The sequence below is a fragment of the Telopea speciosissima genome, chromosome 8, assembly GCF_018873765.1.
Source record: "Telopea speciosissima isolate NSW1024214 ecotype Mountain lineage chromosome 8, Tspe_v1, whole genome shotgun sequence".
Classification (NCBI taxonomy): Eukaryota; Viridiplantae; Streptophyta; class Magnoliopsida; order Proteales; family Proteaceae; genus Telopea; species Telopea speciosissima.
Genome location: NC_057923.1, coordinates 4,386,738 through 4,414,369, shown reverse-complemented (window position 1 = coordinate 4,414,369; position 27,632 = coordinate 4,386,738). Strand labels below are relative to the sequence as shown.

General features: G+C 38.6%; 3 protein-coding genes and 1 pseudogene across 5 annotated transcripts in view; 2 read left to right on the top strand and 2 right to left on the bottom strand.

Annotated features, from left to right (window-relative positions):
- Positions 1 to 777: 777 nt before the first annotated feature.
- LOC122671813 (3-oxo-5-alpha-steroid 4-dehydrogenase 2-like) lies at positions 778 to 2,730 on the top strand. Its single transcript, XM_043869260.1, has 2 exons — positions 778 to 1,142; positions 2,260 to 2,730. Exons 1-2 carry the CDS (start codon positions 816 to 818, stop codon positions 2,728 to 2,730), a joined length of 798 nt encoding a protein of 265 aa, XP_043725195.1. The 5' UTR covers positions 778 to 815.
- Positions 2,731 to 3,845: 1,115 nt separating this feature from the next.
- LOC122672909 (snurportin-1) lies at positions 3,846 to 14,547 on the bottom strand. Of its 2 annotated transcripts, XR_006334508.1 has the most exons (8): positions 14,083 to 14,547; positions 13,138 to 13,324; positions 12,764 to 13,014; positions 11,478 to 11,592; positions 8,364 to 8,456; positions 4,803 to 4,946; positions 4,080 to 4,375; positions 3,846 to 3,932 (listed from the first exon to the last, which is right to left on the bottom strand). XR_006334508.1 is itself a non-coding variant. In XM_043870414.1 (7 exons), the coding sequence occupies exons 1-7, from the start codon at positions 14,451 to 14,453 to the stop codon at positions 4,259 to 4,261; spliced, it is 1,278 nt and encodes a 425-aa protein (XP_043726349.1). In that variant the 5' UTR covers positions 14,454 to 14,547; the 3' UTR covers positions 3,846 to 4,258. The 2 variants fall into 2 exon arrangements, 1 of the variants encoding a protein (XP_043726349.1); XM_043870414.1 differs by having other exon boundaries at positions 3,846 to 4,375.
- A 3,156-nt stretch (positions 14,548 to 17,703) lies between these two features.
- Positions 17,704 to 27,379, top strand: LOC122671150 (annotated as a pseudogene).
- The window catches only part of LOC122671511, a 75,081-nt gene continuing 74,327 nt past the window's right edge, over positions 26,879 to 27,632 (bottom strand). The window contains exon 21 of one of the 2 annotated variants that reach the window (XM_043868771.1): positions 26,879 to 27,474. The gene's annotated coding sequence lies outside the window, so the exon portion shown is untranslated. The remainder of the gene's footprint in view (positions 27,475 to 27,632) is intronic. The other variant, XM_043868770.1, reaches the window with a different exon arrangement.

Sequence of the window (27,632 nt, the reverse complement as noted above, 5' to 3'; positions counted from 1 at the left end):
ATGTAAATGGATAAAATATCCAATCCGTATTCGTGTCCGTATCCGTTTAGCACTATCTGAATCCGTCCGCAAGCTAATCAGATGCGGATGCAGATATAGCACTATCCGAACCGAATCTGATCCGTTTACATCCCTAGTTCCAAGTGGCTGAACCTTGTTTAGAGAAGATAGAGTCCTAGAAAAGATCATGTGAAAAGAAATACTTCCCTCTAAGCACTCTAATCCAAAGATTATCTAGTTGAGTTAAGATCCGCAAGTAAGCCGAAGAAGAAAAGCCTTGTTGTGATCAAAACCGTCCATTTTCGTCCTTTTTTTTTTTTAACTGGAGATGTCGGGCCTTGGGCAGACTAATTCTCCCAAGGCTCGTGCACGACCCCACAACACACATGAATCGGGAGTTACTGGGCCCCCATGTTCACCAGGGAGTTTCCTCTCGGGTGGGTGGCCCCAAGGGGAGAGGCGAAGTTGACATTTTTGCCCAGTTTTGCTTACAAGGCAGCAATTCAGATCCTCTACGACTTGTTGCCCGTAGCGGCCATAGCAGTGCACACACAAGGCATGGCCCAATGACCACCTTACCCCCGCTCAGGCAAGGCGCTCGGGCAGGGGTAAGGCGGTCATTGCGCCGTGCCTTGTGTGTGCGCTGCTATGGCTGCTACGGGCAGCAAGCCGTAGAGGATCACGATCCACAAGGCAGTGGTTCTTGTAATCTTATCGCAACTTGCAAAAAAAAATCCCAAACGAGTTCATATATGTGTGTGTCTATGTAGTTGGGTGGGTGAGAGAGAGAGAGAGAGAGAGAGAGAGAGAGAGAGATGAGTTGGTTGCTGAGAATTGTGTTTCCACCTCCTCCATCCATCTTCATCGGAGCTATTTCCGTCATCAGCTTAGTATTTACAGTTCATCTTAGTTACTCAGAGATAAGAGGCAAACACGTTCCGTACTCGAAGTTCTGGAACGTAAATCTACAGAAGAAGAAGAAGAAGGAGGTTACAGTATACAGCAGAACAGGCATGGTTATCTCGTATACTCCGGCCTTTCTAGCTTGTATTGCCTCTTTTGCCATTTTCCCACATGAAGGGCTCAGGTTTATGCTTGTCCGTTCAGCCCTCGCCATTCATTTCTTCAAGAGGATCTTAGAGGTATCCCTAAAACTAATCCTTCGATTTTCTTTCCCAAATATTTGGAAGAGAGGCCAAAACAAAAAAGGGGTTTGGAGAATAAGTCAACATTAATGTCTTCTGGTAGAGGCAGGGATTTAAAACATGAAAATCGGGAATCGGTTCAGTTCAGATCAATTCCGAACTGAATCGGTCTTAGAATTGGTATATGCTTGGCATCTAGGGTTGTTTTTTTGGTACAACTATCGGGCCGATCAAATCCCGATTCTTGGAACTGTGGTAGAGGTATACAAGCACAGGTGGATTAGGGGTTTAAAACCCAGAATCGAGATCCTAGTCTGTCCTGATCGGATTGAAATCGATCAGAAAAGATGAAAAATCAAAAGGTTTCGGGTGGGACCTATGGGGTGAGGGTGTGCGGTGCAGTTCGAGGTGGAGAGATAGACATTCGGATGTTATGTCTGTTAGGTGTCTACCTCTCCACCACCGAACTACATTTTTTGGGAAATGGGGGAGGATTTTTTCCGTTTAGAACTCAAGACCTCAAGACCGATCCTCTCGAGTTGAGCTCGTCTCCAGGGAGGCATGCGCCCAGGTGTTGCCAGGGGGCATCCAGCGGCTGAGCTGTGCCACACACATCTCGGTGCATGCCTAGGGATGTGTGTAGCACAGTCCAACGGCTGGCAGCACCCTGACAATTCCCTGCTCCCTGGAGACGATCCTGATCCGACCCTCTCAGCCTTGGAACAACCTCCAAGGAACAACCAACTGTGCTAGAAGTCCACAGAAAAATAACACCCTTAACTCAAAGGGAAAGGACCATCCATTTGAATGAGCACCGAAGAATCTGTAAGACCCGCCCCATCAAATGCCAGTAGTCCGTCCTATAGGCAAGCATACATATATGGTGTTCTTTAGGTATCGGTATTGTATCGGCCATATCAATTGATACATTACGATTCAGATAGGTAGTATTGGTATCATCAGAGGGTGAAATGGTGTCGATCCGTATCAATTATCAATATAAAACCTAGATCAATATGACCACCGATACCAAATACTAAAACTTTGATGTCAATCTCTATTATGTAAATATTGGTGACTCATTTGGTTAATGTAGTATCATTCTGCCTTGTAGGTGCTGTTTATTCACAAATATAGTGGAAGGATGGTTCTTGATTCTGTCATTCAGATCACCCTCAGCTATTTCATCTATGCAACATGTATGATCTACGCCCAACACTTGACACAAGGAATCCCTGAACCAGCAGTTAATCTGAAGTATGTAGGGGTTGCCCTGTTCTTAGTTGGAATTGGTGGAAACTTTTACCACCATTACCTCCTTTCAAGACTAAGGGGGGAAGGTGACCATGGGTATAAGATCCCTAAGGGGGGGTTGTTCAACCTTGTGATTTGTCCACACTATCTTTTTGAAATTTTAGGTTTTATAGGAGTGTGCTTCATCTCCCAGACTCTTTATTCGTTTTCATGCACTATGGGTAGCATTCTCTACTTAATGGGAAGGAGTTATGCCACCAGAAAATGGTACTTTTCCAAATTTGAGAATTTCCCAAAGGAAGTCAAGTGTCTGATCCCTTTTATTTTCTAATAGGTAATTTATTTAGGGAAGTTGTTGAGAATTTATGTGATGCGAAACTATAGTTATTTGTTGTAGTTTTATAAAGAAATTATTGAACTTGTATGTGAGATGGAGTTGTATGTGGAAAATGTGAGAGAAATTGTAGGAGTTAGGGTGGAGTTATAATTACTTGTTTGGCTTTGCTTATTTAAGAGGCTAGTATGAAATAGAAAATAGACTGGAAAATCTTAATTTAATTCTTGAGTTCATCTTGAAAAAAGGATTGATGGCCTCCCAATTGCGCCTAAATGCCCGGCTTCATCGATAAAGCCAAAATTCCTATCTTCTCTCTTATTTTTCTATTTTCTCTCCACCAAGATCCATGCACGTAATAGAAAGATAGAAACAAAATAAATGTAAAGTTACAACAACAAAGGCCAGAAGTATCTCGCAAGCCTTGCAACATGAACTGTAGAAAAGATACAAGGCAGTAAATATTTGGTTGGATGATGGTAGAACTAGAAAGGATGACCCTTAGATATTTTTGATCTTTTGATGTCTATTAAATCTTTAATCCACTAACAAGGATGTATGTAATCTGCTCTTCTTTACCCTAAAAAAAAAAAATCTGCTCTTTTGTTAACATTTTATTCTATTTCCAGAAGGAAAAAAAAAGGGAATGTAAGCTTATTGAAGCTGTCCTTCAATGAAGACTCTTACTGTTTTTGGGCCTGTTTTAACTGCTTCATTTTGAAAAGAATGAATTTCTTCAACACTCATTTTATATAATAGTTTATAATTTTTATTTTCCATTTTTTTTTTAAAAGTGAGGATTAAAGATATCTATTAGACCTTACTAAGTGTATTTATCCCTTTCTTTGGTTTTGGACTGGCTAGTTGATTCCCAATCCCAGGCATTGTTTACGGGATCGTCCCAATAGCAAATAACCAATGACAGTTCAGTTTATAGATATAAAAAAGGTAAATCAAGTTGTGCATACTAAGTGACAATATATGCATGCTCAAGTAATATAAGAAGCTGTTCATAGAAAAAAATTAATAATAATAAATAACATAAGAAAATATAATCACAATGGATAACTCTTGTAAGTACAATCTTTACCATTAAATATGTCCATGGATACTTTGTAAGAGAAACTGGAATTCTAATTGCCTAGATTTAGATAGCTCATGTAAATACAATACTGTACCAAACTATGTTGATGGAAAACCTGCAGAACAGAGATACATTATCAACAATGCCGGGGTTGTATCCAATTTATGAGCAAAATGGCACATGGTAAATAAAGATGAAAAAGGGTCACTGCTACCCAAGGAATCTCTTGCCATAAGGGTTACTGAACCAATTTGCTACTCACAAGGCATCGGTCAGTAATTTGAATTTGACTCCAAATGTTAATCACAGACCTGACAAACAATGTCGCCTTCAAGAGACTTGAGAGTTGAGAGCCACTGTTGTTCCGGGAATGTTGATACCACATAGCAAATGGTACTCGACCTAAGGATTATTATCTCCCTTTTGAATTATTGTCAATCATCAACCAACCATCTCGACATCAGGACTTCCATCTTCTTGACCGTGACATGAGCTAATAGATGCTACCAGATCATCAATTTTTAGCGGAGAGCGTCGAGCACTATACTGGAATAGAATCTGTTAAAGGATCTTAAGAATAAGAATTCCACAGAAGTAGCACAATGGCGCCACTGACTAATCAACACAACCTATAAAATACAAGCTAAACAAGCAGAACAACCCCCCCAACTTCCCAAAAGAAAAATATATAAATAAAAAGATATACATGCTCTGCAAGCCAATACCCAAGTATGCACAGAAACAGATCCACCACAAGGTAGAATCCCATCCACAATCATGAACATGGATCACCCACTTGATCTGATCTTTTTTTTCTTGTGGTCATGCATACAATGATCCACCAGAGAGGGCTAATCTCTGTGTGCACAACCAAAAGCATCACTCACGCACCCAATCTGATCTGTATTTATGCATCTGACCTACATTTCCTATGGCTGTGAATGCAGGTATTCTCTCTAAACTTGATTTATTTGTTCCTACAAACCTTAGAGTAGCTATCTGCAAAAGCACGTGCACGGTTGACTTTGCCAATGTAATGTATATCAGCCTTCTCAAGCTTTCCATCCATAAATATGAAGCCTCCTTCACCAACAACAAAACGCAATAGACTTCCTGATTGCAATCCTGACTGTAAAATGTTGAACCTTCTAAGTCCAAATCTTAAACGGAGAGCAGTACGACAGCATAAAAAGACAAAGAAATTAAAAAAAAATGGAAAGATTCAAGCAAAGCCTGACTAAATTTACTTGTTTCTCCTCTCCAAATAGACCTTTACGTAAAACAATTAACTTTTTGGTATCCTCCTTCCAATTTGATTGCTTAGATACTAGCAAGGTTCAAGATCTTGGGTTTCGACCTGGTCTCGATCAGTCAGAAACCGAGATATGGTCGAAACCAGTGATTTTTTCCCAGCCAACTCGAGTTGGTGGTTTCGAGGCCCAAAAATGTTTTTTTTTGTATACAGCCTGTTTTTGACATTCTAAACACAATTATTTTTACAAACAAAAAACACACAAAATGATACTTGTGGTTTTTTACCCAAGTTTACTAGTGTACGCACAATGTACTCAGAGTCATAGTTGTTAGGCCAAGCATTTATATATGCCAAATATTATTTAAGTAAATGCTTTTGTATTTGTATTTCATTTACTTAAGATATTATTCATAAATAAGCAAATACCCCCCATTTGAATCCAATAAAAATAGTTAAAAAATCAAATTCCAAAAAGAAAAAAATCGACCCCCAATTTAAGAACAAAAACTAGATTTTCGGTGGTTGGTGCAATTTTCAACTTTCTAAAGCTGGGGTTTTTCTCAAATCTAAAAATTTCATAAATCTTAATATGATAAAACATTGCTAAAAACCAAAAGTGCGGTAAAATATTCATTTGTTTTGATGTCTAAAAAATTATTTTCATTTGTTTCTGGCCTAGTTACTAGCATACATAAGTATTTGTACTTGAGCCAGGTTTCCCCAAGTTTGTGTCGAAACTGGTCGAAACCATGCATTTTTCAAGTACCTGCCCAACTCGTCTCGGAAACCTGTGAAACTGAGATATCTCGGTGGTTTCGACAAGTTTCGATAGAGTTCTCTTTCCATGGATACTAGTGGATGTTTGCAGAAAATTTCATGTTACAATTAATCAACAAAAAAAAGTTTTTAAAGTATTGATACTTGATAGTTGAAACAACATATCTGAATTTCCTTAGGAACAGTACACAAGGTTAACAATATAAACTTGAACTAAAATCTGAAACACATGCTCACATGAATCTTAAAACCTTAATGATTGGTTTCTATTTTGGCTCAATGAACTTGTTTTGGATCATTTCCTTTCTGACCTACTTATCTTTTAGATAATGTCCATCCAAAGACTATCCAACAACCACACAAAATGTATTGATTTGATAAAGAAGAGGAAGCACACAAAAGGTAAAATACGGAACTGCACTAGCACAAGCTTAGGCTAGATTTGGTATGATTTCTATTTCAAATCATGATGAACATGCTAAACATGCAGAAACCTAAGGGTGTCAATTAGTTTGATTCCACCTTTTTAGTTTGGTTTAGGTTCATTCAAGATAAAATAGGTAAAAACCAAAACCTAATACTTTTCATAACCTCAAAACTGAAACCAAACCGAATCGGTTTGGTTTTATTCAGTTCCTATTCGGTTTTATTTGGTTTGTACACAGTTTCGGTCATTCAGTTTATGTGGAAATAACCTGTTGAAATAAATAAAGTTGGGAAGGAAATTACAACCTCATGAAGATATAATCCCAAAATGTCAAATCTGGTACCTTTCAACCCTTTTTACACAATTCAACAAAGAAAACCATAGTAGGTAATATCATACAACTCAACAAAGATACATGATTGTAGGGTTTAGTATAGTTTAGGTTCGGTTTTCGTTTATAATGGTTACATTTTATTCCGTTTGGTTCGGTTCAAATCTATGGATTTTAATATAAAACTGAACTGAATGAAATGTCACTTTTCAAAACCAAAAACGACTTCTTCTGTTTGGTTTGTTTTAAACGATCGGTTTTGGTTCCGGTTCTAAATTGACACCCTTATAGAAACCTAACTATCCTACTGAGTTGAGATCAAAAGGATGCAAAAAACCTACATAAATGACATGCAATGCACAAACAAAACAAAAAAATCCAGAATTCATAGACCCTAAAAAGAAAATTTCGAAATAAATATAAAAATTAGTGGGAAAAAAATCAGTATATTACTTGAAAACATTGGCATATCTCCGCTGATATTCCAAGCTGCCCAGCTTGGGACAACAGAGGTAGACATGCAGTGTCAAGGCGATAACTTAAGATATAATACACCAAATTGAATGAAACAAAAGGAAAATTAAAATAGATTTACAGAGCTTTAAAATGATATATTATGGAGGTCTTGAAGGGTTGCACAACTCAGGCTAGGGGGTCGGCAAGTTGTTGCAATGTACAAGGAAAGCAGTTTTTTGTAGCTAGGGCATCCTTCCACCCTATTTTTGGATATCATAGAACATGGTATAAAATCTTATTTATAGCTGAAGAGGTATTTTATCCTCTCACCAACATTTTGACACCAATTTCATCCAAATCCATTGGATATTGATGAGATATGGCCAATATAAGATCAATGGTTCAAAATAGGGGACGAGTTGTTCAATCCAATCCATGAGAGGTTTGGGTGACTTAAATCACGTTTAAACTAATAAAAATCTTTCTTAAAAGCCAAGAAACTGCTGTGGATTGAAAGACGAACTTAAGGAAACAAAATTGAGCTCAATTGGATCTCTAAAAGTCCAAAAACGACAAAAAGACATGCTGAACAAGGACTTTGGTTTGGGCCCAGAATAGATGTTCAATGAGCCCGGTCCAACGTTGAATGGGTGTCGACCAAAGTATACTTGACGTCGAGTGAGGCCCGTTGGATGTCGATTAAAGCCCAATTTGGGCCAGAGTTAACAGGTTCAAACCAAGTTAATTATGTTCAGATTTTTACCATAAAATCTTTTACAAATTCACAACTTTCAAATTGTAAGTCCAAAATTAGTAAGTCAAAAGCACTGGGAAGATTCTTCCGAGCACTGTCCAACGGTGTGAAAACCAGAAAACATTATAGCCAAAAAAATATTTTGAAAACCCATTTAAAAGTAGCCTCCACGAGACTAAAAATGAAAATTTTAAAAAATAATGGAAACAAAGTTGTTTCCAAACCATTTTCGAATTCAAAGATTTTAATGACAAAAAACACCTATTCACAAAGAATGGACCAATTTTAAGGTCGTTTGATCCATCTTTGACCCAATCAACCTTCTCAAGGGTATTTTGGTCTTTTTTCAGGGCTACCTCTTTCGGTAAATTTGAGATGGTTCAAAACATTAGCTGAGGCTACACAAGAGAGAATTTCACTTCTCGCCTTTGTGGTGGTGTTGGATAACCAAAGTAACTCTCACAAACCATGCCTATATTCTCTCATATATTGGAGGTAATTGAGCTGGTTAAAAGCATTCATTTCTAAATATTTGAAGGACCATACCTGCTGCATAAAATTTGTATCCAAGCACCCACATACCACTGGAGGATCATCTGATGTTGTCAGTTTTCCATCGTCTTGAAGCTCCAAAACCACCTGACCATTCAAAGAAAATCGCACACAAACAGCAAATGGTTCCCATCACATATGTATGAACAAGAACAAGGCAGAAAGCTCACTCTACTCTATCCAGCAGACCCCAGTCCCAACATTTTTCGATCAGAATAAATTTAATGATAACTATAGAGAACGGTTAGCCCCCATGAACAAAGCAAGATAGCACAACCAATGATCAATACCCCATCTACAAGGCTCCAAGCCCGCCTAAATTCGAACCCCTGAGCCCCTCTTGACAGCAGTCATCTTTTTACAATTTTCAGATATACAGCACATTATGAGCACCTTCCCATCTTATTCATCAGTCACACTCCATGTTTTCTAGCCTTCCAATATCGAACTGATCAAGCAAAGAAAATATAACATTTGGAATCTTCAACATTCACATCAAGTCATCAATAGGATCAATACTTTCAGCATAGCTTGAGCTGACTACTTCTCCACTAAATTTACTATAATTTACTCCTTCAAGTCCTTTACTGACAAAGTGGTCAACCAAGGAAAGTGGGACTTGGAGGGAGATACAAATTTGACGTGGAACGAGATATTTTTGTGTATTAAGAAGGTGGCTTAAGAGGTCCTAGGGGAATCGAAAGGAAAACATCATTCCCCTAGGAGACTTGGTGGTGGGATGATGAGGTCCAAGCAACCATCAAGACTAAGAAAGCTTGTTTCAAGTCTTGGCAAAAGACAAAGGATGTCAAAGACCTTAAAAGGTATAAATCTACTAGAAATGAAGCTCAGAAGATTGTGGGGAATGCAAGGGCGAGGAAATATGAAGGTCTCTATAACAACCTGAACACCAAGGAAGGGGAAAAAGTTATCTATAAGATAGCAAGAATGAGGGAACGGATGAGTAGAGATTTCAAGGAGTGATGGTAAGGGATGAGGACATCGAGGAGCGATGGAATGGTTATTTCTACAGCCTACTTAATGAAATCAATCCGGGATATAGTGGACTGCAAGAAGGTACCCCACATCATGACATCTGTCAGAGGTATCTACGTAAAATTAGGGCTTCTGAAGTAAAAGAATCACTAAGATGGATGAAAATAGCCAAGGCTCCAGGCCCAGATGGGATCCTGATAGAATTATGGAAGAACTTAGGGATTTGTGGCTTATCTTGGTTAACTAAGCTGCTTAATAAGATTGTGTGCACCAAGAGAATGCCAGACGAATGGAGGAGAAGCTTTGTGGTCCCGATTTACAAAAATAAAGTTGATATCCAAACTTGCAACAACTATAGAGGCATAAAACTAATGAGTTGTACTATGAAATTATGGGAGAGGGTTATTGAAACACGGCTGAGACCACTATTTCAGAGAACCAATTTGGTTTTATGCTAGGAAGATCCACTACATAAGCTATCTATTTACTAAGGAGACTCATGGAAAGATTTAGAGAGAGTAAGAAGGATCTCCATATGGTCTTTATTTATTGATCTTGAAAAAGCTTATGACAGAGTTCCTAGAGATTTAATCTAGCAGGTGCTAGGAAGGAGAAATGTTTCAACTAGATATGTGGACATAATTAAAGATATGTATGATGGGGTGGTGACTAGTGTAAGAACCGTGGGGAGTCAAAGTAATGAATTCCCAATTACGGTTGGGTTACATCAAGGGTTAGCTTTAAGCCCTTATCTGTTTGCGCTTATCATGGATGAGTTAACCAAAGACATCCAAGATGAGGTACCTTGGTGCATGCTTTTTACTGATGAGTAATGACATTGTTATGGTGGATGAGACAAAGGCTGGGATTAATGCCAAACTGGAGTTATGGAGATCAAATTTGGAATAAAAATGTATAAAAATAAGTAGAACGAAGATAAAATAAATGGTATGTAACTTTAGCAACTCCGGGATGGAGATTCCGCAAAGTAGCTATTTTAGGTATCTAGGATTGATTATTAGCATGGAAGGTGATATTGATATCACACAGAGGATTAAAGTAGGGTGGATGAAGTGGAGAGGGGCAACTGGAGTGTTATGTGATTGACAGATCCCTTTAAGGCTTAAAGGAAAGTTTTACAGGACAGTCATAAGATCGGCAATGATGTATGGTACAGAGTGTTGGATAGTTAAGAAGTGTCATATAGATAAGCTAAGTGTAGCGGAGATGAGGATGTTGAGATGGATGAGTGGCAAAACTAGGAAGGATAAAGTAAGGAATGACCATATTAGAGCTGGTTTGGGAGTAGCCCCAATTCAAGATAAGCTTCGAGAAAATAGTTTGAGGTGGTCTCGTAGGCTTTCGGACGCCCCAGTTGGGAGGACTGACTTGATTCAAATTGAAGGTACTAAAAGAGCTAGGGGCAGGCCTAAAATGACCTTAGGAGAAGTGGTGAGGAAAGACATGATAGTATGACGTCGAATAGAGCTGATTGGAGGGCAAGGATCCGTGTAGCCAACCTGAGTTAGTTTGTTTATTTGACTTTTGTTGCAATGTTGTGTTTCTTTTATTCTACTTTGTTTTAACATTGTGTTGAAGGATCCGTGTAGCCGATCCCATTTAGTTGGGATAAGGCTAAGTTGTTGTTTGTTGTTGTACAATGGTGAACAAGTAGCTAATGTTACGAGTAATAAACAGGATTCAGATTCCATCTCGCTTTTTCTTTTTTCCTTTGTTTTTAGGTTAATTAACTAAAACTTGTAGGACACATACATTAGGTGTATTGAAAAAAAAAATGGAATTTGGGGATAGGCTGCTCCAAAACACTACAATACAAATTCCAGCAAAAGACTACAAGACAAAGTCCAACAAAAGTCTAGATGATGACATTGTTACCAGCACCTGTAACTACAGCGATGAGTACACATCATCCATGATTAAAATCCACAACAAATGTTAGATGAACTCCATAGTTCTACCATAAAACAGAGAGAGAGAGGTTTCATAAGGTTTTCATGTCTGACACTATGGTCATACCTACCAAATGACAACATACAAATGCATGCATAAAGTACATAATATCACAGAAATTACAAGATAAATAATAAATACCTGTTGCTGAGCTGGAACCTGTCCTTTACTATCTGTATCAAGGACGTATTGGCTACAGTTCTCATCCTTCCAAACTAATGCCAGTGGTGTGTTCCCTGTTTGATAATGTGCATGTCTAAGGAAGAAAACAATTTAATTAAAAAAAATGGTATTTGAGAGTTCAGAAGGGAAGTCTTGTCTTATAAAAACACAAAAAGTAGACTGTGAGCAGACAAAACATTGCCAAAAGAAGTGAATAGGGTGCAAACACAGAATACATGGATGCCTTGTGCTGAGGGGCAAACGAAATCAGTATCTCATATTAATAAACTAGATTGTAAATTCAAAGACCTATTTAAACCATAGAGAAGTTAGGACTTGGAGAAACTTAGGAACTCTTTTTAACTCAGGTGAAGATGTTGAAGCTATAAAGTTTTCTTGCCTTACAAGGATGAAAATTTTCTAAGAATTTTCTGCGTCACAAAGTCAATTGGATTGTAATGATGCTAATATCTGGTATAATAAAATTTCAAACCATCAAATGTACCAAGAACCAATTAAATTATTTAGTGAAGTTTTAATTGGTAGTCATTTTTTTTAAACTAGAAATTTTCAATTCTGTATTTCACTTTTCATAGTTTTATTTGATACTTTTTTATTTTTTTTGGGGGTAAAAGTTTTATTTGATACTTGAGAAACCATAAGATTAGGAGTAACATTATAAATACATGAAAAATTAATTATAAAACTATAAGATTAGGAGTAAAATTATAAATACATGAAAAATTAATTGCATACTGTAAATTTTACCAACCTATCAGGCCAAATTTGCTGAAACACTGAGAAGATGTTTCATCTAAACAAGCACCACAGCGAATTTTAATAACTAATATTCTAGGGCAGAAAATGGCAGACCTTAAGCATAAAACCTGGAAAGCATTCACATGGACTATGGGTCAAGACCAAGCAACAGGCTCCATTTAGAAGATCTCTGAAACCAAAACCTAGCATAATGACCATTGGAGTTGTAGACAATTTAGTTGAATGTTTTCTCCATCCAAATGAATAAGATGTAAAATTAGATCATTGCAATCATCCATTTTTATCGAATGCTGTCCCCATAAGATCAACTCTGTGGGACCCATCGACTATTGGGTCCAAATTCTCTGCTTGTTGCCATCTTCTACATACCAGTGTTTAAACTTTAAAGATAGTCGAAGAATCCAGGTAAAAGATTTCCCAAACAAGTAAATTCTACACTGAAGTTCTTTTCATTAAATTCCCAATTGTGAAGATCAGGATCTTACTTGTTGTAGAACGATAGGCCATCTTTGGTGTAAGGTAAAGCACCTGTATATGCCTCCTGTAGGCCAATATGATCACAATCGTAAATGGGGACTGAACTGAATCTATATCTATGATACTGTGAAGGAGGATCACACGCTCCAGTTTCTGCAAGCTTAGATTTCAGCCAAAAAAACCGGAACTCAGCGCTGCAGTCATATAAAGAGTACCCTCGCCAGCAAAGCATGTCAATCACATAGTAAGTTTGATCTGGCTGCAATTGACCACCATTTCTACTATAATCAGTTATATAATAGATTAACAAAGTAGTTAACCAGAATATATACATAAAAGCGAAAAAAAAATAACTTGGAGGGTGAAAAAACATAATTCTTACTTCATGAAAAATGCAATCCAGAATAGAAAATGAGTGTGCAGGACCGGAAATGTCTTTTGTCCTGGCCCCATTAGGTAAAGCAGAAGGGAAATGATGCAGGATAGAACCATTACGGAGCCTACTAACAGTTGTTCCATCAGAAGAAACGACAAAGCACCGCTTGCCAGCAGGTCTTGCAAAAACATACCTACAAAAGCGCAGTTTATCGTGAAGATGTTGCTTTTCATTAACAAGGAAGTACTCAAATAGTGAAGCATGGTGGCAGCTAGATCAAAACATTAAAACACATTAGTGTGTTACACTCTCCTAAATACAGAATGACACTCTGGACGTTTGGCAGTCATAGTAGCATGCTTTATCTCTCTCTTCTTTTCTTTCACTACTTATGTCAAGACACACAATTTATTGAAGTTTCAAGCTCTTGCCCACAAAACTGTCTGTAAAGGCTGAGGACACTAGTTATCTCTCCCCCCCCCCCCCTCTCCTCCCAATAACAATCCAACCAAGTACGCCCATGCTATGAGTTGGACTCAAACGCATAACCATATGGTCCGCAACAAATGAATAATTTCCTGGTAAGAATTGCAGACAACAAAACACAACCTCCAAATCAAAACTCAGCTTTCATCGATGACCTCACTGGAGTTCCACTGATTCCACACTAAGTCATCAATATTTCATAAGTTTACTCATTAGGTTGTATAATCCCAAACCTATACACTCAAAAGGTTGATCAAATAAATCTCCAATTACATCTTCTAGATTGCAACAATCACGTAACTGAGTTTCAAACTATAAATTGCTCCTATGGAACACATGAATACGCTTCAGAACTAAACAAACAAAATTAAACCATGCCATTAATATGTACTCTAAGTCTAGAAAGCAACAGAAGACGCAGATAAAAACGAATGCGAGAAGATGGAAGATAGAGGAGATACTAACCAGTCAATGTTTAATCGAGGAGGGACGTCGATCATCCACTCAGGGAGCATGAGCTGTCGGGCAAACCATTGACGAACTTCAGGGCCTCTGAGCTTGGAGGCCTGACGAACGTCGAAATCCCTAGAGGTAGGAGATGAAGGTTTGGGAGAGAGCTCTGGTTCAGGTTCAATTCCAATTTCAATTTCAATTTCAATTTCCGGTTGGGGATCCTCCCGGTTTTGGAGAGAGAGGACGGAGGATGCTATACAGCGAGCGTGGTGCTGAGAGTCCCGTCGATTTTGTTCCTGTCGGAGTAGCGCCAGCTCTCGTCGTTTCTGCTGATCGGAGATGGGCAAGCGTTTGAACGGACGGCGGGAATTGGGAGGTGCCATTTTTGGTTTCCTTGTGCGACCAACCTCTATCTGTGCTTCTACTAAAATGGCTGTGTTGTATTCCCGCTCTTTCCATCTTCCCAATTTTACCCTAAACTCTATTTATTTATTGGGGAAGTGTTCTGTCCTGGAGTGTGGTTCCTACACCTGCGTGAAGTCCAATCAGAATCTCTTTTGGTTCATAGAACTTTTGGTTCAATCTATGAAGGACAACGAGGTCATTAGGAGAGAGATAGATACAAGGGGCAAGTGGCAAAGTGGCTTCCACACCTAGACACAACGCAGGGTGAAATGACCTTCGCGTCCCTCATGAAATGCACAAATATCATCCCTATTGATGGTCCCGCACATATTGTGATTGGCCCCGTGCTAGTGTAGGGACCCTGCTACCAAGTAGAGAACACTCTCCCTTTATTATTATTATTAGGGGAAGGTTACATAGGAGATTCTCTTATCAACTCCATCAAATAGGGTGAGTAGGGGTGCTTTTGTCATTTTGCATAGACAATTATGCCAATCTGACTACATTTAATGCCGATCATGCACATGCACAACTATGTATGAAAACTTTTGCCTTATTATTATTATTAGGGAAAAAGAATTATGTGGCTCCTACATTAGACATAAGAGTGCGCGAAAGTACTGCCCTCCCCCCCCCCCCCCATGAAATAAGAAATCACACCTACGTTGATGCACCTACATGTGCTCTCATTGGTCCCTGCATTGGTGTAAACACTACACGAGCAAACATGGATCTCTTGCCCTTATTATTGTTGTTGTGACAAAGGTCTATTAGTTTTCCAAACGTAGCAAGATTTATATTCTACCATGTGGATAGATGATATATCCATTCTGTTCGTTGGATAGAGAGAATGGTTTGGAGCCACTTGTCAAATTTTAGAGTGCAATTCAAATAAATACACCCTTGGATTGGCATGCATCCCATGTATGTCCATGCATATATACTAATATTCTAGACTATACTATACACTCTCCCAACTCTAAGCAGAAATAGAAAAACTAAATTAAAAAAGCTGTAAAAATGAATGGTTCAGATTTGCCTTGTGATTTATGAAAACTTCACATTCCTTTGTTACATGGATAGAGAAAAAAATGCTTGATATTTACAATGACCAAGTTTCTCTACAATCATTCCTTCACCCCTTCACCCCTTCACCGTGGGCTTCACGGTCAATTGCCAAAGGGGAGGGTAGTTTCGAGTCTTTCGACCTCGTCAACGGGGGTGGGAATGTAATGATGATGATGCAATAGTCTAATCATGGACTTCAACAGTGGAGAAGGAATCCTTCCTTCCTTGGTGAAAGAAAACTTTCTTTTACAACTCGGATTTAGAGTCACGAAATTAAGGGAAAATGTTTCCTACACGGCCCATCTAGGAAGAACTTCTTGTGCAGCATGAATATCTCCCACATGATAGCTTGGGAGCCCAAAGTTCATCAACATGTAGAACGCCCTTTCCTCACATATCACATATCAGTCCAAAATTTTAAAATCCCAGAACTACCAATAGAGTGCACACTAATAGTAGGATGTGCTACGAAACCTCACCCATAACCAAATGGGGAGATTCATTAGTCGGCTGAGGAAAGAAAACGAAGGTTGATATTCTTGTGAGAAACATTTTTGGGTTTAATTCAAGGGTTTTCTTTCCCCTCACTATACCTACTCACTATACCTAGACTATTTGCCACATGGCAGTACATAGGTTACTTCATGTGATACTGTGATAGAGAACTAGGCAAGCATCTCATTGGTACAATTTCAACTTAAAATGAGTAGTGGAAGTCGCTAAAATTACAAAATATTTATTTTGTATTTTATATTCATCTCCATTTAAAGGTATTTTGGTAATTTTTTACTCGAACTTTGAATCAAAGTTTGAACAACTTTCCATCTTTCCTTGCTTGGCCATTGAGATATACGTGGGGACCTCTATCACATGAACTAACCCATTTACCGACAAGTACCAAATAGTATACTTCACTAGGCATAGTGATGCCTAGAACAACTCTTCAATTCAAACGGGTAGGGGATGGGAGATTTTGACACTTGATCGCTCCTGGCCATCTCTGCTCCGCCGAACTATTTATCAATCCAATATTGTCACACAAACAATGCTGGCGGAACCCCAAGGGGTCAGCTTAGTTGACAAAAGACCAACTCCTCAAATAAGAGGTCATGAGCTCAAACCACCTTGGGGCCTATCCCCATCCTCTAATTCCCCCCCCCCCCCCCCTAATTATACAAGCTCCTAATCCAAAAAAAAAAAAAAAAAAAAAAAGTGCTGGAGGACAATAATGCCAGCTATCTAAGATTAGCTACCACTTCCCAATTGCATTGCAACTCATAGCCTTTCTTATCCGTTCTTTTATAGGGAAAAAGAACTTTAAGTTCTACATGGTAACTAATTAATAGAGAGCTTTTTGAATTTTGACACATGAAAATATTATTTACCTTAAATTGCAAGGGACTGATACACTGCCAGTGTGGAATTGAATCTCCCGTGTTAAATCAAATGGGAACAAGGGAGGGGTATCACGCAGTTCTTATACAGAGAGACCCACTTGAAAAGGAAGAGAAAGTATCAAGGACAAGAGAGAGTGGGAAGACACAACATGCCCATCATTTTCCCAAAGTTGAGTAAGACAACATTCAATCAATCAATAACTGAGGTTGATAGCTACTGAGATCTTACTTGAAAATTTTGTCAGTGGCAGAGAGCAAAGAGAAAAGAGAAAAGAGAAAAGAGAAAAGAGAAAAAAGAAGAGAAAATTGTCCATAAATACTAAAACACTTGTCCCATTTTGGCATTATGGACAAGCTTTATAAGGCTTTAAGCTGGTCTTTTCCTTCCTGATTGGATTAGCCGGAGTTGGTTATACTCCAGCATCGTAGGTTTATAAGGAGAGTTAGAGACGTTTCACTACCCTTTGAATCCAAAACAATGGCAAAGGAAAAGAAGAAAAGAGGGAACCTGTGGGATAAACTGAAAGGGCCAAACCTTGAAACCAAAGCTTCAACATCACCCACCGACTTTTATCACTCGTCTTTTAAGGGAAAATCATATCCATCAGAAGTCCCATAATCCATGGTTTTCTCCTCTGCTTACTGCCCTCAGTTCTGTCATCTGCTTTCTCTCTCCACCAAAAGGAGTGATCTCTGCCAAGACACTTGAACTTCTGTTTCTCTAGCCTGTGTTGAAGAATATCCAGACTGCAACAATTGTCCAATGGGGTCATTTCAAATGCCGACAAACATGCAGAGCTCTGATATACTGGAGACCTCTTGTGGATCTCTTCTACAAGAATTGCAGGTTCTTTCTCTCTCTCACAACCCCCTCCACACACACACACACATTTGCACACAGAGAGAGACCAGTATGTTTTATTTGCTTACTAAAAATATTCACCTTGTAACAGCTGATCTGGACTGAAGTTGGGCAAGATGAATTTGAAAAGGAGAAGGTTCTCCTGGAACTGGAACAGCTGTGTCTGGATATCTATAGGAAAAAAGTAGATAGTGCAAATATTTCAAGAGCACGCCTGCATCAGGCATTGGCAGAAGCTGAAGCTGAATTCACCCATCTCCTTGTATCCCTTGGTGAACGATCCCTTCCTGTACGGGTAAGTGAAAATATCACTGATGTTTTCTGCTGTGAAAGTAAATGTAACCAAATGCCCAGCTTTAGTTATCATAGAATGGTCCTGGGCACTCATCTCTTGCTACATGGGATCCATAAATTGATTTTGAACCAGCTTGCTCATAGCTATATCGGTGTACATTATTTAGATACTTAGTATATAATCAGATCTGTTCCAGAGCAAGGTTTCTAATAACCCCTCTAAGCTTCAGTAAAATACAGGTAGTCAGTCAGGTGGTACTGAGTACAGACTATCATATTCCCATACATTGCTTGTAAAGTAAGGTTTTCAATGAAAATTCTTATAAATAATACATGATACTAAGGTCACATATATGTGATGTCACATGGTAAATGAACTATTAGATAATTTTTATTTGGGAAATTATTTGTCACAAAGGTATGTGTATTTCTCTCTGGTGTGAAAGTTCTGTAAGGCTGATAATCACTGTAGAGATCATACTCCTTGTTCACCATTAGACAGAAGCCCTACCTCACGTGGAGAACACACTTCTTGAACCATGTTACTCTAAAGATGACATTTTTATGTACACCCTAAACCTTGTCCTGTTTATTGATCATACACCATGAACCACATTACAATCTCCGATTCTGAAGATGACATTTTCGTGTACACCCTAAACCTTGTCCTGTTTATTGATCATACACCTTGAACCACATTACAATCTCTGATTCTGAAGATGACATTTTCATGACACCCTAAACCTTGTCCTGTTTATTGATCATACTCCTTGAAACACATTACAATCTCTGAGTTTGAAGATGACCTTTTCATGTAAACCCAATACCTTATCCTGTTTATCCCAATTCATCATCTAAGAAATGACCATGATCGACACAGAAGACTACACATCCACGGATACCGACCCTTTATGTTTCATTCCATGATTTCCATCACAAGAACTGTGCCACCAACCAGTGCTTCATTTGATGTTGGCCAGTGGAGGATCCAGTACACTGCAAGCGAGTTGTAACCCCCCGCTCATTGTTGTACCAAGAGACCTGCTTCACGAAGTAGTTTGTCAAAGCAATGCCAGCCCCAACATCGAAGACATAAACGATGAAGGAAGAGAATCTTATTTGAAGAATGCAGCGACAAAAGGGGAGAAACCCAGCATGCCAGTTATTAAGAGGAAGCAAATTCCCAGTTTTGCCTTTCAATTTGCTTTTAGGTGAGATTCTCAATTGCATATTTCTTCACCCCTAATTCAATTTCACTCAACAGGGACAAATGTTGGGATGTGATCCGATAACACAAAAATGGTTGTGACCCGAATAAGCAGCCTTTTTATTTCTTACCCTTCCACCCACATTCTTTGCCTCAGAAATTTAACAAGTGCTCTCCCATGTTAGGTGACCTTAGCAAAATCCATAAGTTATTATAAGGAGATAAGTTAACTCGTCTGCCGACCAGAAATCTAACTCCATGGTCTGAAGTCATCCACCTTGGAGAAGGCATAAATACTTCCCCCCCCCCTCTGTTACTGTTTGGATCAAACCTCTATAGGTGTATTTAGAACACGTAACCTTCTTTTGATTGCTCTTGTTTTATTCCCTGAAGCTCTTTTAAGTAAGGTCAAAAAAGGTTTTCAAAATTATTTGAAAGTGTACTTACCATTATGTCATTGTCTCGCACACATTTTTAAATACACATGAAATGGCAGGATTATAACCTCACCAATAGAAGAAGTGTGTAATATTATGAGGGTAAAAAAAAGGTTACAAACTATTTGACACGTTAAAGGGTGTAAAAAAGAAAATTATTATCTTTAGTCAGAAATGGAGTGAGTGAAAGAGCGATAAAATCAATAAAATTTGGCAAAATATTAATATCACAAAGCTATGAGAGTTTCCTAAACAAGACTATAATTACCCCCTACTACTAGTTTAACAAACCTTGGAAAATAGGGGAAATCTGTCATTTAACATTAGTATCCTTCCTCTTTCCCCAACCTAAACTCAACATAGGTCTGATAACCCTACGTGCTCATATGGACTACATGCTTCAATGCCGCTTCACAACATAATCACTAGAATACAGACAGAGGGCCATTATGGACTGCACCCATTGGGCACTAGGAATCAGCATTCTCTGGTTCAGCATGTTAAAATGATTTCATCCGTCTGCTACTACAGACTTCATCTAGGTGGTTATGTATTTACAAATGTCCGAAAAAAGAATGACAGGTCTTACCATAATCCACTATAGGATTGGGTTTTCATCTCCCTGTGCCTGAAAACAATGTGGCGGACAATATAAATGAGGAACCTGGTTACTTTGAACTTAGGTTTAATAAGCTTGTTTTGATAAAAGTCAACCGGATTACCATTTTCAAAATAAAGCTTGTTATCATTTTCTACATGAGAAGCTGGTAAGGTGCGAATTCCATCCTTTGAAGGTTGCATAGAATTTTCCTAAGAGCATCTATTAGAATTCCATAATTAATCAAGTGATATAGGTCACTAGTCCTATTTTCAACCTCTGCAGCTTCTTACTTCGGATCATTCAGTGTTTGAGTTGCCCATATACATGAGACATGGGAGGGGATCAAGAATGTCTTCCCCAAGCATCCTACTCAATAGCTAAAATTTCAAGACATTCCCTGAACAAGTACTGTAGAACCTAGGTTTTGGGGGGTAACTATACCCAATTTTAGCATTTCAGGGTCTACCATTAAGTGGCCCTACAAGGATCTTCACCAAGATAAACCCTCATTGGATGAATATAATTATTCAATCTTCAGGTGTTTATGCCAGCTCTATTTTTTTAGTCACTGAAAGAATGTTATGGAATGGATGCTTCAGACTTTCCATCATGAGCTCAGGGTCAAAATGTGCTGTTGTTGGGGATTTTTTTTTGTGAGTGGGGGGGGGGGGGGGTTGGGACCTGTCAAATGATACCATCCACCTATGACCCCATCAAGGTACATAGGGATTCGTGAGGATAAAGTCTTTGAGAAATTGGCAGTGTTTTAACTGAAGCCTGAGTTTCTCTCATACAGCCAGAGAAAATGGTGGGAACACTTATGGAACAGCTGGATTCAATCACCCCAGCCCTACAGGAGATGGAACAGAGGAAGGAAGAGAGGGTGAAGCAATTCCAAGAGGTCCAGATGCAAATCCAGAAAATATCTGCAGAAATAGCAGGTGGAGCAGAAAAAGATATTCCAATGTCAGATGTCATAGTGAACGAGAATGATTTGTCGCTGACGAAACTTGAGAAGTACCAGATGGAGCTACAACAACTCCATAATGAAAAGGCATCAGGTCATCCTGGCATGAATCCCATGTATTGAGTATGCAAGAAACTGATGGGTTTGTGTGTTCATTCCTTCTGGGTTTCAGAGTAACAGACTCCTACAAGTGGAAGCATATATAAGTTCCATCCACAATCTTTCTGCAACCCTAGGCATGGATTCATCCAAGATCATCACTGAGGTGCACCCAAGCTTGGAGGCATCATATGGCCAACAATCAAAAAACATAAGCGATGCCATACTGGCTAGACTCAACAGTACTGTGGAGGTTCTTAAAGACGAAAAGAAGCGGCTTGAGAAGGTGAGAATTACCTTTACTTTCACCTGTTCAATATGATCTAATGCTAGGAATGGGCACCTAAACTGCAGAAAAACAGACAAAGTCACCAGCCTATCATGTTCACCATATAAGACAAGTGAATTGGACATGCAAAGCACACACAAGGGAGTGGCTCCAACACTGTTCATAGTAGGATCTATAGATGAGTCTTGGGCAACCATAAATTGCTGTATCCCTGTTGAGATGATCAGGATCAGGCTCTGAACAGGGAATTCTCAATGATTGCCTGGGACAAAATTTAGCTTTGCAAATAAAATTCTCAATTCCTGATCTACACTTTTATTTTTTGAGTTCCAACCTTTTTCTTTGAAAAGCAACAGAATTTATACAGTTGGTTGGTTCTCCAAAAAATAAAAGTTACAATCAAACAATCAAGCTTTTTTGGCCTTGGCAACTCTGGAAAGAGACACATCAAATGGTGGGTCCATATATATTTCCTAGACAGTGAAACACTGTTTTATTGAGTCTTCTATCAGAGGAACAAACAATATGCTGCACACAAAATTGCCGTGCATTGGAAGCACACAGAGAATACTAAACTGAGTAAGAACAGGGGACATTAATTGGCATGAGTTTTTAAGTTTACCCTGTGGCCAACTTTCGGAAGACTTCTTTAACAGCACTGGTATCCGCCACATGGCAGCTTATCTGGTGCTCAAATTTTGTGAACATCATGTCCACATGAGTCATAATCCATCCGCTCGTGCGTAAGTTCAACCTCAACTCACTTTACATATGGCTCTATAAAAGGGAGTACCCAGTGCACAAGGCTCCCGACACTGCGGGGCCTAGGGAGGGTCATAATGCATGCAGCTTACTCCTGCTTTCGCACTTTCGCAGAGAGGTTGTTTGCATATGGCTCTATAAAGCTTAAAAAATGGTAGAAAGTCAAAATTGGACAAATGGGTTATTTGAAAGTGAAATATAAGTTAAGTCAAGTGAACCATACAATTGATGTGGGCAATAAAAACTGAAATGTTGTTTATCCAGGTAGGGACTAGGGAGCTCATCCATTGTTTGGCCAGCCCAATCAAAACTCAAATTGTCATCTCTGTTAACCTGACAAAGGCTAAAAGTTAATTCATAAGAGCATGTTTCAAGTCAGAAGTAACTTATTAGGATCCGACAATATCCTCATCTAGGGTAGGGAAGGTAACATCTGTTGCAGAAAGGATGAATTCTTGGACCAGCTGGTACAGTCGGGCTCTGCACCCAATCAGACTGACAATTCCACCAATGTGTAAAGCTAAAACTTAAGGGTGCACCTTGCTGTAAGCGAAGTGGTGAACAGAGAAGTTGTAACCTTTTTTTTCTGATTGCCCCTTGTCTTATTCTCAAAAGTCCTTTATGTTGGGAACAAAATTGGTTTTCAAAATAAGTTGAAAGTGACATACCATAATGTCATTCTCAAGAGCTGTTAGACTAAAAGGGCAAAAAAGGTTACAAATTTTTTTTCACCAACTTTCGTTACAACAAGATTTTCCCAGACTTAAAATCGACTACTAAAAATGCTAGACACCCTAATACAAGAGTCGACCTTGAACCAGGGAGACACCAGTGAGATCGATTGCAGCCAGGATCAACACGATAAGGATCTATTAATGGTGTGCAACAGCAGCAAACCTTGAAGATGATTGGGAATTGAATTTGGTCTTCAAAGGGTATCTTCACAATAGTTTATTGCAGTCACAGAAACAGCCCAGCAGTGTTTATCGAATAGGGAAGGGAGGAGAAGAGAAGATAGAAGAAGAAGAGGGTAGGGGGACGGGCTTTCTCAGCCCTGGGTCTCTCACCCACAGCTATCCCAGCTGTTGAACAGGGAATGTTCTCCCATAACCGATGACAAGCATGGCCTCAAAATTATATTATTCAATTATGATTCTTCCTGACAATAGGGGGCCTATTAATAGCTTAGGCAAACTTACAAAATAGAAGGTAGAAAATAAAAACCAACTGAAAATAGAAAGTAGGAAATAAAAACTACTAAACCTAACAATTAGTGACAATCGCAACTTATTGAAAATAGAAACTAACTAGAATTAGAAACTACAAAGGCTTTATATTTCAGCTTTCTAAAACAAAGGAAGGACACTAAAATAGTAACTAAATAAATTAGAAAGTAAACAAAAATAAAAACTTAAGTAAATTGTAACTAACAAAATCACCAATAAAACTCTGCCTTGTCTTGCTAGCTTCAGTAGGGCCCACAGAATCTCAAATGTTTGCTTGGATTTCCTTCTCCATACAAGGCTTATGGATCCACAACACTGTTCACTTGAACAGTACCTTTTTTTTGGGAAGTCTGTTTTATCTTGTTCTTCATGCTTTTCTCTGGGCTGGGGCTGCCTTAGGTGATGCTCCATCAAATCAACAGAAACTTGCCACATCATCAGACCAGGCTGGCTCTCACAGCAGTCAATCCACAACCTTACTGGGCTGGTTTTTGGTGCTTGTTTCTGCGGGTACATATGGACTTGTGATCTACATCACACCCTTATATATATATATATATATTCTAGGAGAGTGCTAGCCTGGTGCTCCTTAAAAGAGTGTACAGAGAGACACATGGACAAGATCACCCCCTTAAAAAAATTAAAGCAAGGCTGACAGTCTATGGAAGCAAGACCTATTGTGCAGTTAGAATCTCAGTCATACGCCACTCAGGAGTCAGGACACTCCTTAAGAGCATCAGGCTAGCACCACCCAATATTTTATCTCAATCCAGAGTTCCAGACTAATGTAGCAAAAACATTAGTGGATTTAGCATATTAGAGTTGACAGTTAATCCACGAATGATGTAACATGAAACCAAGCCCAGCTTACAGATCTAATTCCAGGTCTTCCAACTGATAGAAGGTTTAGTTAACTTCTCATTCCACTTGTACTTACCATAAAGATTTCTGTTTTATTGCAGCTTCATGGGGAGTACTTACCATCTACATGATTTTTTACAATCTTTGCAGCTCCAAAAACTTGGGAAAGCATTAACAAACTTGTGGCGACTGATGGACACATCATAAAGGGATCGTAGATTATTTTTGCATGTGACTGATTTGATGGCAGTCTCAGCAGCTGAAATATCTAATCCTGGAAGCGTCACCCTTGATATAATTAAGCAGGTCAGTATCAATGACTATAAGCAATCAAGGCATCAGTAATCATAACTAAAAGTCTAGGATTGATTTGGTAAGTTCACTTTTCTAGGCCGAGGCTGAAGTTGAGAGATTGGATCAGCTAAAAGCCAGCAAAATGAAAGAGCGATTCTTAAGAAACAGATTGAACTGGAGGAGATATGCAAGAGAACTCACATGGAGATACCTTCAAAGTCAAAATTGGACAACATACTGAACCTCATAAATTCTGGTAGGATTGCGTATCTTGTCCTTTGAGTTAGGAAATAAGTTTGTGTTCCTCGTACAATAAACCAATTCATGCACTGACATATACAAAATAAAGGGGAGATTGACCATGCCGATCTCCTCACCAGCATGGATGAACAGATATCTAGGGCAAAAGAAGAAGCTTCTAGCAGGAAGGCTATAGCGGAGAAGGTGGAGAAGAGGATGTTAGCACGTGATGAGGAACACTGGTTAGAAGAATATAGCAGGGTTAGCTCTTCTTACTTGCTAATCTAAAAAATTACTAAGGATTATCTTTTTCTGTGCCACTTTTCCCCTACACTACAAGTATGATTTCTTCTGATATATGCTAGTTAGCAGGATAAGAATCGGTATTCAATGAGCAGAGGTGCCCACAAGAACCTCAAATATGCAGAAAGTGCCCGAATAACAGTTAGCAAGATCCCTGGTCAGTAGAAGATAAAATAATTATGTATTATGTTTAATATCTTGAACAATACAGAAGTTGTTTAACTTAAACAGGTCAAACAAGTTGGTTTCCGTAATGTAAGAAACTGATTTAGGAACTTTCCTGATTTCTGTATAGAGTAATGCATTGGATCATTGAATAGCGAGCATATAAGGAACTCAGCTAATTATGCATTAGAGTTTTTTTAACATCAAAAAATAAGTCTCCAGTTTAGTGAATCATCTAAAGACAACTTGTACTCCGATGCAAAGCTAAATATTGATGCTGTGAGCTTCTAATCATCGGTCAATGTTGATAATGATACATCAACTGATTGATAATAATTGACATTCAAGATTTGTAACCTATGATGGAATTCCTGCAGCTTTGGTGGATTTGCTGTTGGCAAAGACTAAAAGCTGGGAGGAGGAACAAAAGAAAGAGTTCTTATATGAAAAGGTGAGATATTCTACTTGTATATAGCTAGATTTAGAAAAAAGACAATATTCTTTCTTCCTTCATATATCAACTTGTATGCTAAAAATAAAATGACTACAAACCCAATAGAGGAAAACCAGCATGACGAGATTTCAATCCAATGGTTCCAATGATTGCTTGCTCAAATATTATATTTGAAATCACATTTTCAGAATCAAAAGCCAAGTGCATATAAATCTTGAATACTTTTGCAACTTGCGCTCAATTTGATCAGCTGAAGAAGGGAAGCACAAATTCCATGCAAGTTCTTGTATTTTCAGGAAACTAGAAACTTGCAGTCCATTCTTAATTGCCAAAAGTTAAACCTCAGATGTCAGCTCTCTCAGGAAACAGGATCCTTAACAACTTCAGTTCATTCATTCTTTTAAAGGGGAAAAATCAAGAAGAAACGTTATTCAAGTGCACTGTACGATGCAACTACTGCAAACCAATGTAAAGCAGTTGAGTACCCCCTCCACCCAATTGGTTGGTTGTGTTTGTTGGATAAATTTCTTTGGTCAACTGAATACTCTAAACAAGATAATAAGAAAACTATTCAATGAACCTGAAAGCCAATGCCATTTACCTCCTTGACTGAACAACTCAAGTTGTTCAACTTACCTGTTATATTTATAAAGCTGAAATCTGAAGACTATGGCATGTGCCACATGACAGTTTTCTAGAGTTAGCTTTTGAAGTACAGTTTTCTGCTAAAGGGCGTAATAAATTAAAAGTTGATTTTTCTTACTCTCTGTTTGCCTAGGTACCTCTCCTAGCAGTGTTGGAAGAGTACAATATGATAAGGAAAGAAAAAGAAGAGGAGAAGCAAAGACAAAGGGTGAGTATCATCACAGAAGTACGAAATAGTAGAACTTTGAAGTTGATATGGAACAGGCAAAGAATCTACAATCTTTCTTACATTGGTTTTAAAGAATGGGGGGGGGGGGGGGCATTATCATGTAAACCACATATCCAATGCTAGCCATGATGTTCTCGCCTTGTCATTATTTTGCTATCTGATGTTTCTTTTCAGGAGATAAAGAGGACACAAATGCAGGGAAAGGTGGTAGTTGAACAAGAGAATTTGTTCACATCTCGGTCAGGCACAAGTAACCATCGTATTTCAAACAGAAGCTTAAATGGAGGTTTAGGTAGTGCAGCACCTTTAAACAGGAGACTTTTCATGGGGATCCAGCAGCTAGGATCAAACAGCAACAACTCCACGACTCAAGGCATGTATATCATAAAAGAAATCAAGGAGGTACAGGGACAGAAGATGTTAGCTCAACGCCATGCTTCACATCTCATAGAAGACACAGCTTCAATGGTATCAAAAACACATTCAGAAATGTTATCTCCATGATATTCCTGCTAGTTTTTTAGGAGATCTAAAAATTTTTCATCAATTTATCTTTTGTAAGACCAAATAAGTTGTAAAGTAGGCGAGAAGTTTGTAATCTGCAAAGACATAAAAGCCTATAAAAGAACAAAGTTTGATTTTTTTGTGCCTGAAAAAGATACCATGTAATTACAACTTTCCCCAAAGAAGCTGGGCCTTTAGGTATTACTCAGGAAATTCATGATTGCTGAAGCAGTTAAATATTTTTCTTGGATAA

Bases quoted from the DNA above. Each gene is read 5' to 3' on its own strand.
- LOC122671813 (XM_043869260.1), top strand. From the start codon at position 816: ATGAGTTGGTTGCTGAGAATTGTGTTTCCACCTCCTCCATCCATCTTC. The intron at 1,143-2,259 runs GTATCCCTAAAA...TCTGCCTTGTAG, and splicing joins TCTTCAAGAGGATCTTAGAG to GTGCTGTTTATTCACAAATA.
- LOC122672909 (XM_043870414.1), bottom strand. From the start codon at position 14,453: ATGGCACCTCCCAATTCCCGCCGTCCGTTCAAACGCTTGCCCATCTCC. The intron at 13,325-14,082 runs GTTAGTATCTCC...GCGCTTTTGTAG, and splicing joins CCTCGATTAAACATTGACTG to GTATGTTTTTGCAAGACCTG. The intron at 13,015-13,137 runs GTAAGAATTATG...GGTCAATTGCAG, and splicing joins TGGATTGCATTTTTCATGAA to CCAGATCAAACTTACTATGT.